General features: G+C 37.4%; 1 protein-coding gene across 6 annotated transcripts in view; it reads left to right on the top strand.

Moving 5' to 3' along the window:
• CLASP2 (cytoplasmic linker associated protein 2) overlaps positions 1 to 14,790 on the top strand; it is a 151,714-nt gene extending 136,924 nt beyond the window's left edge. For all 6 annotated transcript variants that reach the window (XM_065627458.1, XM_065627457.1, XM_065627462.1 and 3 more), the window contains 9 exons: positions 1,900 to 2,043; positions 2,951 to 3,057; positions 3,773 to 3,926; positions 4,579 to 4,807; positions 9,173 to 9,366; positions 10,178 to 10,306; positions 12,007 to 12,213; positions 13,320 to 13,436; positions 14,433 to 14,790. In XM_065627458.1, coding sequence (XP_065483530.1) covers positions 1,900 to 2,043; positions 2,951 to 3,057; positions 3,773 to 3,926; positions 4,579 to 4,807; positions 9,173 to 9,366; positions 10,178 to 10,306; positions 12,007 to 12,213; positions 13,320 to 13,436; positions 14,433 to 14,519 — 1,368 coding nt within the window. In that variant the 3' untranslated portion in view covers positions 14,520 to 14,790. The remainder of the gene's footprint in view (positions 1 to 1,899; positions 2,044 to 2,950; positions 3,058 to 3,772; positions 3,927 to 4,578; positions 4,808 to 9,172; positions 9,367 to 10,177; positions 10,307 to 12,006; positions 12,214 to 13,319; positions 13,437 to 14,432) is intronic.
• The last annotated feature ends 923 nt before the right edge of the window (positions 14,791 to 15,713 follow it).

Consider the following 15,713-nt stretch of genomic DNA (forward strand, 5'->3'; position numbering starts at 1 on the left):
AGAGAGAGGCCTTATACTGAGTAGAAAAAAAAAAAAACAAACACACCGCCAGATACTCTAAAATATGTTTTCTTGTCAAGGAAGAGAGAAATTAAATAGTTGAAAACCTTTTGTGAGTCAATATCAATTTTGATACTTTAGATTGAGCTTCATTTTGGGCAGACTTAATGGTATCAGTTTCTTTCCTGATATGACCCTGGACCATCTATTGTGTTATGTTATTGGCAGCTTAAATGGCCAGTGTTATGGAGACATAGGTAACAGGACAGAAAAAGTGGTATTTCCCAAGCCTTTGCGTGGTTGCTGGATTTGTTTTGGGTTTGCTTTGTATCAATTTCTGTTAAAAGGCTGACCATAAGAAATAATAAGGAAAAGAGAAACATTCAAGGCAGATTGTAGAGGGCATTCAGGGTGTTCACTGGAAGGGAAGGCTATCAGAGGGAGAAAGGAATAAAAGTTAAAGAAAACAGCTAGTCACAAGTTTGCAAAGATAATTTGTGGCAATCTAACATGCTCGTATTTTTGTCATTAAACTTAATACTGAGATGTGTGCTGGTATGTGTGCTCATACCTTGGCTTTCCACTTTTAATTAAAAAATGCTACAGTTCATTGCTCTGGAAGCAAAAGGAGGGAAATTAAATGTCTACAAGAATTTTCTAAACTACTTGCTTGAAGTATATTGCCGCTTAAGTAAGCTGCCTGTCCTTCTGTCTAGCATGAGGCACTGGTTCTCTCCAGTGCATGGCAGACCTTGATGGTGAGCTGCATAAACTAGGCGTAATTGGTTAATCTTGCAATCAGAGAGTTCTGTGCTAGAAATAAACTATTAAACAATTGTGGAGAACATAACCTCTACTCCAGACCTTAATTGCATGTCTTAGTTTAGTTGCTGTGCAGACAGGTTTGTTAGACTATCCAGTGAATATTCATCAAACTGTACAAACGTTACTAAGTCGTGCAGTCAACTTTCCTTTACTAGAGGGAACCCAACCATTGTGTAATTTATTGTGTTGCTTTGTTAGGAAAGAGCTCTGATTTTTTTTTTTTTTTGTAATTCAGATTAAAAATATATATAGTAAAACACATGGTAGGATGAGGATGACATTAAAGATGAACTATTAAAATTGAGGGTGTGGGGGGTGACATCCAGTAGACTCCAAACTCCAATACTTAACCGTTTTTGTCTTTAGAATATGTAGTCAGCTAAAATCATTCCTCATGATGTTTGCCTGTATTTCAAAAAGATAAAGGAAGCAGAGTGGGAAGGGGAGGAAGGTTAACTAACTAGTTTGGCTGTAGGGTAAGTTATAAAGAATATCAAGTGCTGCGATCACAACTCAAAATCAAGACTGTCTATTCCAAATTAGAGTATCTGTTTGGGGGGTTTTTTTGGTTGATTGGTTTTGGTTTTTTTATTTTCAAATTTCTGAAGTGATAACTGTTCTTTTCAAGCTACTGTGTTGATCATGCATCATCTGTGACTACCACTTCCAGAAGCTGGGAGGAGGAATTACAGGCTTGCTCCTGCCTGGTGTATTCCATTCCGCTCTTTAAATTTGTTCAGCTTGTCAAACCCATTTTGCAAATTCCTTCAGTATTTTTTTAGTAAGCAGGGTTCTGGGGTTGAGAGGGGTTGAGGAGCATGTTTCTGAAAGACTGCTTGTTAAAATGATTATGCAAAGTGTAAGTTCGTTCTGTGCCTGGATTTATCAATATCTGAACTTCCAGCTTACCAACAAATACTAATTGATTTTGTTCACATCTGTTAATATCTTTATTCAAGCTTGATCGAGACTTAAATCAGGTTTTGTGATTACCATTCATTATAGCGTCTCTTCCTGTTAAAATTACTTCAGAAACTCAAATTAATGTCTTCCATCTGTATTTTCTTCTTCTAGGCTGCACAGTCAGTGCTGATTTCCCTTTTTGAACTCAACACTCCAGAATTTACAATGCTGTTGGGCGCTTTACCAAAAACATTTCAGGATGGAGCCACAAAGCTTCTCTATAATCATCTCCGGAATACAGGCAACAGTGGTCAGGTATCTACACCTCTCTTATTATTCTCTCTGAAGTTACTGGTGTTTTGAACATAAGTCCATTTCAGTAGAGCTATTTGTGAGAGCAAGAAAGTTGGCAGAGGAGGGGAGGCAACCCAAATCCTATGTAGAAGTCAGTCTTAGTAGCAGATACTGATCTTTATGGAATGCCTTTTCTTCCAGAGAATGATACCTCCTAAGTCTGTTGCTTCCAAGTGGCTTAATAAGTTTGAATGTGCTTTGTAAGAGTAGTTTATCTTCACTAATATACTTCACTAATTTGAAAGTTATACCTGATTCAAGTTACTATCATTGGTTAGTCAATCCAAGAAATTAAATAGAAGCTCTTTAAATGTTTGTGGGCACTAGAAAATAAATACAATAATAAGTTAAAAGGGAAGCTGAAGTCATACTCCAGACCTGCTAGAGGGGATCCAGAGGAGGCCACCAAGATGAGCAGAGGGCTGGAACAGCTCTGCTGTGAGGACAGGCTGAGAGAGTTGGGGTTGTTCAGCCTGGAGAAGAGAAGGCTCCAGGGAGACCTTATTGTGGCTTTTCAGTACTTAAAAGGGGCCTACAAGAAAGATGAGGACAGGCTTTTTAGCAGGGTCTGTTGTGATAGGACAAGGGGTAGTGGTTTTAAACTAAAGGAGGGGAGATTCACACTAGACATGAGTAAGAAATTTTTTTATAATACAGTGAGGTTGGTGAAACACTGGGACAGGTTGCCCAGGGAAGTGGTAGATGCCCCATCCCTGGAGACATTCCAGGCCAGGCTGGATGGGGCTCTGAGCAACCTGATCTAGTTGAAGATGTCCCTGCTTATTGCAGGGGGTTGCACTAGATGACCTTTGAAGGTTTCTTCCAACCCAAACTATTCTGTGATCAATTCTCACCTCTGCTCTTTCAGGGATCAGTGGGAAGTCCTTTAATAAGACCTACTCCACGTTCCCCAGGAAGTTGGTCAAGTCCTCTCTCTTCCCCAACCAATACATCACAGAACACTTTGTCACCGAGGTAATGGCTGGTGTTGCTACAATTCTGCATCTAAGGCTTCATTACATGTTATCCAAGGTTGTAACCCCAACAGTGAACGCGTGGAGTGACAGATGCTGAAAAATAATCCCCCTCTCTCCACAGAATGGCAGTGCAGTGAACTGCTTAGTCTCCCTGAAGGGTCTCACAAATGCCAGGGCTGGCCTGAGGTGGGAAGGGCCTTGCACCTGGGAATGCAAATGGATTAGTAAGAGAAGGAATGGAAGTGTTCATCTCTAGCAAATGTTCGAATACGTCAGCAAGGTCATCAAATCAGACTTAATATTGGGGAGACTAAAAAAGTAGTAGTTACAAATGTTCTGATCTTTGATTTTGTGGTATTGATGTTGTCAGTGAAGTGGACACTAATTTTGCTTTTAGCAATCAACTTGAAACAACAGTGAAAACTGTTGAGTGTTATCAGTCCTCCTTACTTTGGAACTTGTTTCAGAAAGAGAGAATGGTGTAAAAATCCAATTTCTTTCGTATTCATAAGAGTAAAACAGAGCAAAAGAAGTTTTGTTGGTTTTTTTTCTTCAGGCAGATGCTGCTACATCATATAGCCCTTCCCTTAGCTAGCTACTCCCAGTTCTTTTTCTGTCAGTGGCAGTACACGTTCTAAGATGTACCATAATACAATTTTGTTATGTGGTGAGCCAGCTTTCTTCATTCCTATGTCCTTCTCTGTGGCCCACAGTGCATTTGACTATGACACTGAAAATATGAATTCTGAAGATATTTACAGCTCTCTTCGTGGAGTCACTGAAGCCATTCAGAATTTCAGTTTTCGTAGTCAGGAAGATATGAATGAGCCTGTAAAACGAGATTCCAAAAAAGATGATGGCGATTCGGTGAGTATTTAAACTCAGTGCGTCTTGGTATTGGTAAATCAGGCAAATGACTTTTACTACAGAAGATAAAGCATCTTTTGCAGTAGGTTTATATGTTACAACTTCTGAATGGAACATTTCTTGCAAATTACTTCAGAACTTTAGAAAAATATGTTACTAGTCTTGAACCACATTTTGGAAATGTAAATGCTAACTCTAAATAACACCAGCCGTTTGTTTAAAATTTTAGAGGTCTGAACCTCAATCTGTGTTTTGCAAAGGTTTTATTTTATTCTGTACAAAACCTGTGCTTTTTTCAGTGCTACATGCAGTGTTTGAAACTTCTGTTTCTCTGGAACTTTCGCTTTCAGATTTGTTGAGCTTGCCAAATATGTATATGCTTAAACATGTTTTTAATTACTTAGCATCAAACTTCTGAGATAAAATACTGACAGCGGTTTCTAGTTCATGAAGTTTTTTTTGGACTACGTACACTTTTTTTTTTGAAGGAGAGCGAAGTTTAGGAAGTTGTTTCTAAGATTTCTTATTTGAAGGCTAGTTTGAAATTTTTGAAATTTGTAAGTTCATGCTACAGAGATGAATTAGTAATGTAGTAAATTGAAAAGTTTAAGTGTGTATTTCATATGCTCGTATGATATTTCTTCTCCTGCAGATTTGCAGTGCTTCTGGAATAGTAGACCTACGAGCAGGAGGTGGCGTGAGCGATTCAGGCCGAACAGCTCTTGATAACAAAACATCGTTACTCAACACGATGCCTCCCCACTCTTCGCCACGTTCACGAGATTATAACCCATACAATTATTCTGATGGTATCAGTTCATTTAACAAATCTGCTTTGAAAGAAGCCATGTTTGATGATGATGCAGACCAATTTCCTGATGGTAAGCTTCAGATTGCATTCTGCGCTAGGAGAAAAATAGTGAGATTTTCCATCTTTCAGTATGGTTTCTGAATTTATTATTAGCAATATATGTTTCACCAGTGCCGCTTGAGAGGTTTTTACAAATATTGTATTTTGAATGAGTTGATTTGTTATTAATCCTTTTGAGTGACGTTTTTGGATCACTTGGTATTTGTAGAGGTTAAGGATAAAAATGAGATAAATACCGAGCTATATTGTATACTTTCAGTAGCACATCCCGCAGCAGTGTTGTGAATATAAATTTACTTCTCAGATTGCTTTATGATTCAAAGTTAAAGAGAAAAAAATATTTACAGCAAGGAAGTAAGACTGGATCAAACCTGTTTGGGAATTAGGTGAAAGATTAAGTACTTTGTTAGTAATATATTTATATTTGAAACATGACATTGGCATTTTCTATTGACTAAACATTCTTACAAAAAAAAAAAAAAAGGCAGGAAGGTGGTTCATTTAGCCCATGTAAATCTAGGAACTTGAGCTGTTGTTTCGTAGGCTTCTAGACCTTCTTTTTAAGATTTCTCAGTATATCTTTGGGTAATTTTTTGTATCTAAATGTTGGGAAGGTTCCAAAGTATCACAACTATGGTAATTTTAAAAAGTAGTAGGTGGTTTTCATAATCTGGTATGCATTATTGTTGATACTTCATATTCAGTTATGGATTAAAATTAGTTTTTAAGTAAATGAATGTCTTAAAAGTGAGGGACAAATGAATTTTCTCCCTTCTGACTGCTTTGCTTCTGTCATCCAGCAAAGATGTATTACAGAAACTGTTGAAAAACAAAGCTATTTTCTGACATGGTGTTTTAGTCAGCTATTTTATATAATTTGGCTTCAAGTTGACATTAAATTAAAAACAAATCCAAGTAAGGTGCATTTCTCTTTGTTCTTTTGTTTAGTGAAGAGGTGTATGGCCAATTATTATCTTCTGAAATCGATTGAGAGGAAAGCAAATTTTTACAAATCATGTCATGTAAATATCAATAATTTAATCCCTTTGTCATCCACGTACAGAGCCAGTTTATGATCGCAATTCTGTATTACAGGGATCCTGTTGTTACATGGGATAAGCCTCTTTATACCTTCTGATAATGTATTTCTGGATATTGCATTAAACCAGACACGATCTGTGCTGCACCAGCATGTTCTGGTTTTGTAAAAACTGGTTGAAGTAAAGCTTCCCCATCCAGTATTAGTTTGTCCTGGCTGGTAGAGTATGCATTATTTTAGTCTGCTCTTTAATGGATCTCAACAAAGTACTTGCATTCATTCCAGTGTTGATCCTTCGTTTTCAGTTATACCACGTGCGTTCTGTCATTTGTGTGTTACTTCTCATATTTCATCTGAGATAACTTTGAAAAGGTCTGTATGAAAAAAGATGCACTCCCACAATCCCTCAGTTAGGAGCTGCATACTTTTCCCATAAACCTGAAGCACTCGTTGGACATTAGATTTTCATTTTCAGAAAAACTACAGAACTGCTGCTTGTTAATGACACAAAGTCCTGTTTTTACTGGACTCTTGTGTGTTACGTGGAGAAAGATGCGGAAATACAGGGCTGGGTGGGAAAACTGTAGCTGCTCATTTAGTCCCGTCAACAGCACTGAGGTGTGAATGTGTATTCTGCAGATGGTTTGTCTGACAGCTGAAAATTTCCAGTGGAGGAGGTGCCCCAGTGTGTGTATCCCACGTGGCCGTTTGAACGTTTTGCCTCTCTTAGGGTAAAAAGAGTTGCAGAGTAACAGCCTGAATCTTCCAGCCACTAGCACCCTTTGCTTTTGTTTTCCCCAAAGGACATGCTTTTTATCCAAAACACGGGGAAACTGGCTAAGTCACTTCCAGACTCCTTAAAAGCAGTCCACAGCCTCTGGTTGAAAAACAGTGTTCCTCATCAAAGAAGCTTATTTATTTCTTTAATTCCATGGATTGTGTTTTCCAAACATTCTCCTTTTGCCTGCCACTTTGTAAATGGGCTTAACATTTCAGCTTCTGTGTCTTGCTTTATACTTACCATCTTTTTTCTTTCAGATTATTCCTCTGATTTATCATAATTTTCAGTTTTCACCCTGTTCTCCAGAATGTTTCCAACTGCTTTTAAATTGATGTCATCTGCAGATTTTATAAGTGGTCTCCATATTCATTTGATGTCATTAACAGAAGCATCAAATGGAACCAAGCTGTGCACAGACCTGAGCAGGGACATCACTCGTATCCTCCTAGGTTAAGAGGAAGCCATTTACAGTCCAGTCACCTGCAAGCAATTCATCAAGTTTTGCACCCACCTCGTTGGCTTTTTTGTCCACTATGTTTGCAGAGCTTCTGAATTAAGATGCTGTGGGTAACAATAAGAAAACCTTTACTAAATTCAGGACATACCTACATGTTCCACCTTTAATCACTGCACTGTTTGTCCTTTCAGAAGATATTATTTGATACGTTTGAGAAGAGCTGTTCTTCATCAAATATTTATATCTCTAATGCGTATTGTAATTCATTCAAACGAATGAGTTGCATCTGCTCCTCTCATTTGTGTTTTTTCTTTCTGAAAAAGAAATTTTGAGAGTAGGCTTGGAATATGACTTCTTTTACACTTCTCCCTTCTTATCTGGAGAATGTTTGGATATTAAACACTGGGTGCTAAGTCATACAGAGGAATGGAAAACACAGGCTGTGAAGGCACATCCCTCTTGGTTGTCTTCATGTTTTTCAGGAATTCCAGCTATTTCCTTCACTAATGGAGCTTCTTTCCTCATTATTCCTGCATGGACATGGCTGCTACCTTCTCTCTTTACCCCTTCCTTCCATATGTTCAGGTTGCCAGTTCTTTCATTGTGATACTTCCACAGTGAAAATAACTTTAATCGAACAGATATAGGTATTATGTGTCAATATGCATTCCCCAAAATGGGACTTACTACAGCTGTAATCCTCACAGTTTGTAGAACAAATGTAATAGTTCTGGCAATAAAGGGTAATAATCTTGCTTCTTTAAAAATGTTTGTCCATTGTGTTCATCTGTACTAATTAATAACTCGCCTAATGTAATTTCAGTCTGTCCTTTAGGCAAACATTAACAATCCATTTAGAGAGTCCGCAAAGCATGCATTAATATAGAGGCAGTAGAAGTGCTCGCAGAAGAAAAATTCTGCTTTCAGGTGCTCGTGCTCCTAATTATTAATGCAGAACCAAATGCAAATAGGAGTATTGGGTACAAACCCAATGATTTTTAAGGTAACTGATGTGTGATTTTTAAGATGCGTGATACGTGCTATTCAGCTTCTGTTTCTTTGTGCAGGTGCTTTGTACAGCATTTATAATACTGAATACGGTAATATGAGATGTTATGGGGCTGTGGTTTCTAAGTATATGACCTAATAAATTTGTTATGGAGAATGTATTTCATGTGTTAATAAATGGAATAATTCTAGGAAAGATGCAGTGCAGGAATATTTGCATTTTATGCCAATACTTTAAACCTTTTTCCAAAAAAAAGAGAGACGTGTTTCTGTTAATTTATCCAAAAGTCTCAGTGCAAAGATGGAAGCTGTATGCTCTTTCTTAAAGGCTAAATGGATCTTGATGATGGAATAAAGGCAGCAACGTGACCTTTAATTTTCATTGAGACCATTTTCAAGTTTCTTGACTCTTTGAAGATCCTGCCATTTGTAGTCCAGTTTTTACACATATGGATCATGTTACTAATGCATTTTTCCATCATCACAGAATCCTCTCTAATCAAAATTAAAATCCAGAACTATCTCGTCGTAGTGGCTGCTGTCAAGAATTCTGTGGGACTCATGGCCTTGGTTTGCTTCTGTTTCAGCTGTTGTGGACCAAGCACTGTTCTTGGGCATTTATTTTCCCTGTTTGTGTTAAAAGCCTAGCTGTTGCTGTGAAACCACGGCTTACAAAAGTCTAAGCAATTCTGTAATACTAACAGAGAAAAGACGAATTTATTGTGTTGGATGGAAGGGTCATATGGGAAAGGCAGCACTTTGTGTAGAGATCAGATTTTAAAGGATGCAGAGTACTTAGCACTTAGAGTATTGCAAGCATACAAACTCTTGCAGTAAACAAGGTTTCAGGGTTTTTTTGCAATGTCATTGTAGGGTTTTTTTGGTGATCGTAAGCTTGTTCAGCAATGTTGGCTGCACTGCAAATGTAGTAACCAAATTGCATTTTTTGCAGAGAAATTTGGAGAAAAGAAATAAAAGCGTGCTAGAAAGCCAGCTAGCCATCCTAGAAAATATCCTTCAGTTGTACAGCAGGCACTACTGTTTATTTACAACAATATGAGAACTGTGTTTCTGTATTACTTTTTGACAGAGCCCCCCATGGACCATTCTGATCTGGTTGCAGAGTTACTGAAAGAGTTATCAAACCATAACGAGAGAGTTGAGGAAAGAAAAGCTGCCCTGTACGAGCTCATGAAGTTAACTCAAGAAGAGTCTTTTGGTGTTTGGGATGAGCACTTCAAAACAATACTACTTCTGCTGCTTGAAACACTTGGAGATAAAGAGGTAAACTCAGATTTATCCAGTTAAGAATGTTGACAAAGCACATGGTTTGCTTTCAGTATCTTTGAAATTTGTATGCGTTGTAGGCCACAAATTTCGGTTAGTCTTGAAAAACAAAAAACAGTGGAAATGTAAAAATGTCATGAAGTCTGAATGCCCTGATGGTAAAAAGGGCATCAGTAATACTTAACTTCTCAAGTATTCTTATTTGTTGATTTTCACACGATACATTAAATGAAACATTTTTTTCACTGGGATACAAAGCTTATACATTACTAGCCCATGGTGGCATCTAGAATATTAAACCATCATGTGTGGCAAAGCTATCTTTCTCAAATACAGTAATGCTCATTGTGAAGAGACTGAGTTGGGTGTAATTGTTCTTTACAAGGGCCATGTTTCTGAAATTAGTGAAGATCAAAAAGACACTAATACGCTTTTGATTTTAAAAAGACAGTAATTTTTTTTAAAAAAAGTCAAGCGTATTTGCATGATGTGATGCTAAAGGTTTTATCAGCACTTGTGAAGAGTGAAATTGTTTGCAACTTCTGGGTAGCATCTAATTCAATTAAGTTAGCAATATGTTTATGATATGCCACCTGAATTATCTGCAAAAAGAGATATCAAGAAGAGTGAGAAACTGAAAATTTTTTTTAGCTTCATTTCTTAACACTAGGTTCATACTCTGTATATGCGTAGAGCATAATCTGATATTTTTACATTATCAAAGACTCTTCCAACTGTTGAACAAATGTTAAAATGTATGTCTGTTTAACAACACATAACTCATTTATTTTTAATATTAAATCTTTAGCATGCAATTAGAGCATTGGCATTGAAAGTTCTAAGAGAAATTCTGAGAAACCAGCCAGCAAGGTTTAAGAATTACGCAGAGCTCACAATCATGAAGACATTAGAAGCGCATAAGGATCCTCATAAGGAGGTTAGTAATCAGTTATTCGATTTGTCTGAGGTTACGACAAATTATCACGAAATGAAACAGCTGTCCAAAAACTGTTTGAGAAGTTAGTCAGATATAATTGAGGAAGTAATTTGTTTAATAATCGAGCCTTCAGCTGTTATTAGTTAACAAGGCTATGCAAGAGAAGAAAAAGAACTGTAGTTTTATAAGCTCTCAGTTGCTTAATATCAGCCCTAATAAGAATTGCCTTGGGTGCTGTCCAAGAGGACATGGTAGATGACAGTGTGTCATTATAGCTCTTCAAGGAGAAACCGAAAGGAGGTTTTCCCTTGTATAATATCTTAAGTCAGATATAGGTGTCCTGGAGCGCTACAACAAGTTTTTGGATTTCATTTAAGGTTCGTGGTTGAGAGATGGGACTGAGCACGGCAAGGGATTGTCAACCCTTTCCATTTTTAGCCAGCTCTGCAGAGTACGGCTTTGAATGTTGTTAGGGGAGAACACACTGGAACGTATCAAAGGGAGGAGTTGGTTGTTGCTGAGAATAGTGAAGGGATTCAGAAGTAGAAGAGTAACTGTAATCTTGCTCAGAAATACTTGTGATGCACAATAAAGGATAACGCATGTAGATGTAAGAAACAAATACAGTAACCACCCCAATGTTAAACAGTTCACATCAGTGTCAGTGATGCTGTAGAAAGAATCCAGGTTTATTATTAAAGGAGTGCAGCTTCTCCCTGCCCTCCTCGTGCAAAGGCACTTTCTCTACATGGAACTTACTGTGGAGTTCCAGGTTTTGAAGTTTGACTGCAGTTCTTCCCACATCAATGGCAGTTGTCACTCATCTCTTTTCTCTGCATCCTCTTGATTTGTTTCATATGCTGTATTTCTTACAGTGTCTCACCCCTGTCTTTGCTGTTACTACACTTTCTCTCTTGGTTTTGTGTGTATGAGTGAGAGAGTAAAGGGGACAAGGATGGAGAGAAACAGTTACGGAGGTTTTTGTACATTGTTGATGTACAAACCGCTCGTTTTGTACAGCGGTTTGTTAGATGGCAGATGCCACAGTTGCACTAATATGAAGGTCCGATGTGAATTTTCTCTGCTGCACTCATGTTGTGCCCTGAGCTTCTGTACCTATTTACTTCCTACCTAATTACTCTTGTTCTGCATATTCTTCAGGTTTAAAGTATTCTCTTGTCATTGTTTCTTTCAAACTTAGAGGGGAAGAAAAACAGCTAGATTGACTTCTAGAAGCAGCTATCTAGGCATGTCATTAAATGTGTTTTTGAGATGAATATGCCAACATGTCTTTTCAGTGATCACTGACCTAACAAGCAATAACAGATGACAGCACAAGAAGTTACAGATTTACAAAGGTGGTGGTATTTCGATGTGTAGTTGGAGGGTATTGCAGAATAGAGACATTTCAGATCTGATTAAACAAGCAGGTTTGAAAAACTGAAATGCATATTGCCAAGGACTTAGATTAGCCACAGAATGTTGGGAGGGAAGTGTCTTGTTTTAGGAAAGTATGTCCAACAGTTGGAATCTCATAAACAGATTTTCAAAGGGCTCTTTATTAACATATTTCTACAATATTGCAGAGCTCTTGTTAGGAAATTTTTATGCTCAGAACCATTACTGCCAGATAACAGACCGTAGTAACAGTCTCTTGTAAATAATTTTTCCATCTCTTTTACTAATTCTTTCAATAATAGGTGGTGAGATCTGCTGAAGAAGCTGCTTCGATGCTGGCCACTTCTATCAGCCCAGATCAGTGCATCAAAGTTCTTTGTCCAATTATCCAAACTGCAGATTACCCCATTAATCTGGCTGCAATCAAAATGCAGACGAAAGTCATAGAAAGAGTATCTAAAGAAACCCTTACTCAGCTTTTACCAGAGATTGTGCCAGGTTTAATACAGGTAAGGAGAAAAGAACGAAAAGGGGGCGGGAGAGGGGACACAAACAAAAAAAAAAAAACCCTGTATATTTACGAATTGCAAAGACTTTAAAAAAATACACTTGGCTCTCATGAAGGATTTTATTTGTCAAATAGCTGATGGCTGCTTGAACTCAAGGTAACTCAGGTGGTGGGAACAAACTCTTCAGTTGGCAGGTTGTGGTCAGACTGAAAGGAAATCTCGATAGGATGTAAAGTACTGGTTATAGTTAAGCTGGGTAGATACTTTTAGTTATAAGATAGTTTTTTGTTGTTTGTATCTTTTTCCAAGTTGTAATCATTTGGTCTGAAGTTGTCCATGTTGTATTTGTGTATAATTGTAGGGTTTTTTTGTTTGGGGTGTGGGGGAGGCAAAAGGAAAGAAGCAGTTGATTGGGGAAAATTTAATAAAATGAGAAGGATATCAGAGGTTTCTCTTCGTCTTCAAAAATAAATTCTTTCCTACCTTATCAAGAGCCAAGATACATTAATTTGTATAGAATGGATAAAGACTTTTCAGAGTTTGACAACTGCATTCTGCAGTTTTCTGTGTTCGGTGTGTGTGCAATCCAATCATACCTCTGCGGGAGGGTAGAGGCAGTGAAGGGGATGTGAGACAGCCAGGCATGGGGTACTAGCGAAGTGACAAAAGAAACAAAAATCATTAAGGAATGAGATGGGAGTTAACAAAAGGATCCTTAGCTGTTAAGAGAATACTTCTTTCAGAGTAAAGAAGCTCTAAACTGAGTGTTTGTCTGCTTTAAGTAAATATCTGTATAATCTAGAAGAATTTCTCTTATGTACTTCCCTGTTGCATGACAGCAGCTCTGTTTTCAGTGTAACTTATGAACAGGATTGTGTGAGTTTTAATTTCAGTCTGGAAAATGATTATCAATGGTGATGAAGAAGCAGCCTGCTTTTTAAGTGCATGCTCTGTTTGCGTGTTTGTTTTTTGTTGGAATGCTTCATTGGGCTACACTAGCATTCATTTATGTTAGACTTCAATGTTTTTATTATAGTAAATAAGTAAATAGCTTTCTGAGGCTTTTAATCATTAACTGATAAGGTATTAATTTTATTGCTTTCTAGGGTTATGATAATTCAGAGAGCAGCGTTCGTAAGGCATGTGTTTTCTGCCTTGTAGCCATTCATGCAGTAATTGGTGATGAACTAAAACCACATCTTAGTCAACTCACTGGCAGTAAAGTAAGTAAAATATATTATTTAAAGAAATATTGGTTCATAATTGCATGTATGCATTTGCATTTTGGTTGCAATTGCCAGAAGGTTTCATAAAAGTATATACTTGAATGAGAATATCGGGGCTACTGAAACCCTCCAAGGATTAATACCACTTCATCATAAAACGTTCAAAACTGAAAATGCGTAGATCTTTATTTCTGCAAGTGTATGAACTTTAGCATTAAGATAAATACTAAATGATGTTTCTTAATGCTGGTTAATGGATTTAACTACTGGTAGTAGTGATAATTGCTTTACTCAAGCTTGGCTTTTCCTACCAGTATTTCTTGTCTTGTTTTTGATGCAAGTTCTGATTGGAAAGCAGTAAATGTAATATCTAGATGTTACATGCAGCGGTTTTATTTATTCTCCCTCGGTATTTTGCTGTCATCAGTCCCTTCAGTACCTCTAATTTGAAATAACAATAATAGTAATCAGTCTGTGGTCCTTTTTGGTAAAACAGGAAAATTAATTTTGCATATCTTTGAATAAGACAGTTACACCTTAAAAATACTTTCTGGCAGTGATTGTGTTGAATGTGAGTCTAGACAGTACTGGAAACTTCAGTAAGTACCAGCAACAACAGCTTTTAACTAGAGGCTTAAAACCTCAACATTAACTTTAAAAAAAAAAGGGGGGGGGGGGGGGCGGGGAGAGGGGGAACCCAAACAAACCCTACCTTATTTAGAACAGCATTGTAATTTGGGGAAAATATTCTTAATCTAGTTACTTTAGATCATTCTCTTATTTACATCCTTAAAGTAGCTTGAGCAGTTTTCTTGTGACAAATTTTGCTGTATTGGATGTTTTCATTGGAGAGTATGTTTTTGAATCAACTGTGTAGATATAATTTTGCTTTTTGGGGAAAAGAAACTGATTGAATGTTTCCTTTTTACCGTTCCTGTAATCTGTACAGTTTGCAAATACTAAAGAAAGTGAATTTCTGTCTTAAATTTGCAGATGAAATTATTGAACCTCTACATCAAACGTGCACAAACAGGCTCCGGATCAGGGGATACTACAGCAGATATGTCTGGACAAAGCTAATGAAGCTGACAAGAGTTAACCAGGGCTCCTAAAGCAAGGGCAAGGCCCTCTTCAGTGAAAGGAAAATTCTTACATACAACTTTTGGAACTTTTTGTTTTCTTTCTTTCTTTCTTTTGTTTGTTTTTTTGATTGTTTGTTTGGTTTTCTTTCTTTAACCGACGGCTGCCCTCAGCCTGCATGTGACTGTTGCAATAGAATTACTCCAAATCCAAGGAAAAACAGTATTAACATCAGTTGATCAAAGCAGAATAAAATTTTAAAATAATCTAATCCATCAGTTATCCTGTTCGCAATCCTCTGTGTCTTCCCATTAACTTTTGCCAGTGTTAATGTATTAAAAAAGATTTTTTTTTTAATGCTAATTAAAAGGTATGCTTTAAGCTTTAGAAGTTAAAATATAAATTCTGTTGCTTTTATTCAGCTGCAGACAACATTACTTTTTTATTGCTATTTTGTTTGAGTATCATGTCCTTCGCTAGAAACAAGAAGTGATGTGAAACAAGGCTGAACTAGTCTGAACAGCAGTGAGACTAGTTCACTGTGTTGGTGGTTCATCATATTTGCAGCTTGTTTGGGGTATTCTGGAGATTGAGAAATACGCCTATTAAAAAAAAAAAAAAAAAGGCAGCTGGATTGATCCAGTTCTGTAAAAGTGGTATTGTTCATTGGTTGTATGTTTGTTGCATAAATAAGAATTCAGTGTGCGCAGCGGAGGACTGGTAGAACCAGTACCTCTTAATGTGGAAGACGGCCCCTTCGGGGTAGCATTGCCGGCCTGGTGAGAGTGTGGCAGTCTGCTCGTGAGCGGCAGAGTTAATGGTCACTTGATGGACGTGAACCATCCTTGTCACCTTTCGTTCTTCAAGCAGGATGCTTCGGAATGGAGTGCTCTGCCCAAGCATGCTCAGTATGTATTTATCTTTATCACTAGAATATTTCCTCTCAACCTAATTGCTGGAACAAGTAGTCTTGTATTGTAACTCACATGGGATTTTTTGACAACAGTGCAGAAAACTATTTATTCGTTACCTTCCTAAAAGCACCGAGATTTTCTGCATTGAATTTAAATGGGGGGGAGGGGGGACAGTCACAGATGCTATAGATCTTGCCACCTTTTAATTTAAAAAAAAATATATATATTTTGGATGAGTTGGGAAAGCTGCACCAAATTATTTGCATGGTTTTCTTGAATA

Source organism: Caloenas nicobarica, chromosome 2 (assembly GCF_036013445.1).
Source record: "Caloenas nicobarica isolate bCalNic1 chromosome 2, bCalNic1.hap1, whole genome shotgun sequence".
Lineage (NCBI taxonomy): Eukaryota > Metazoa > Chordata > Aves > Columbiformes > Columbidae > Caloenas > Caloenas nicobarica.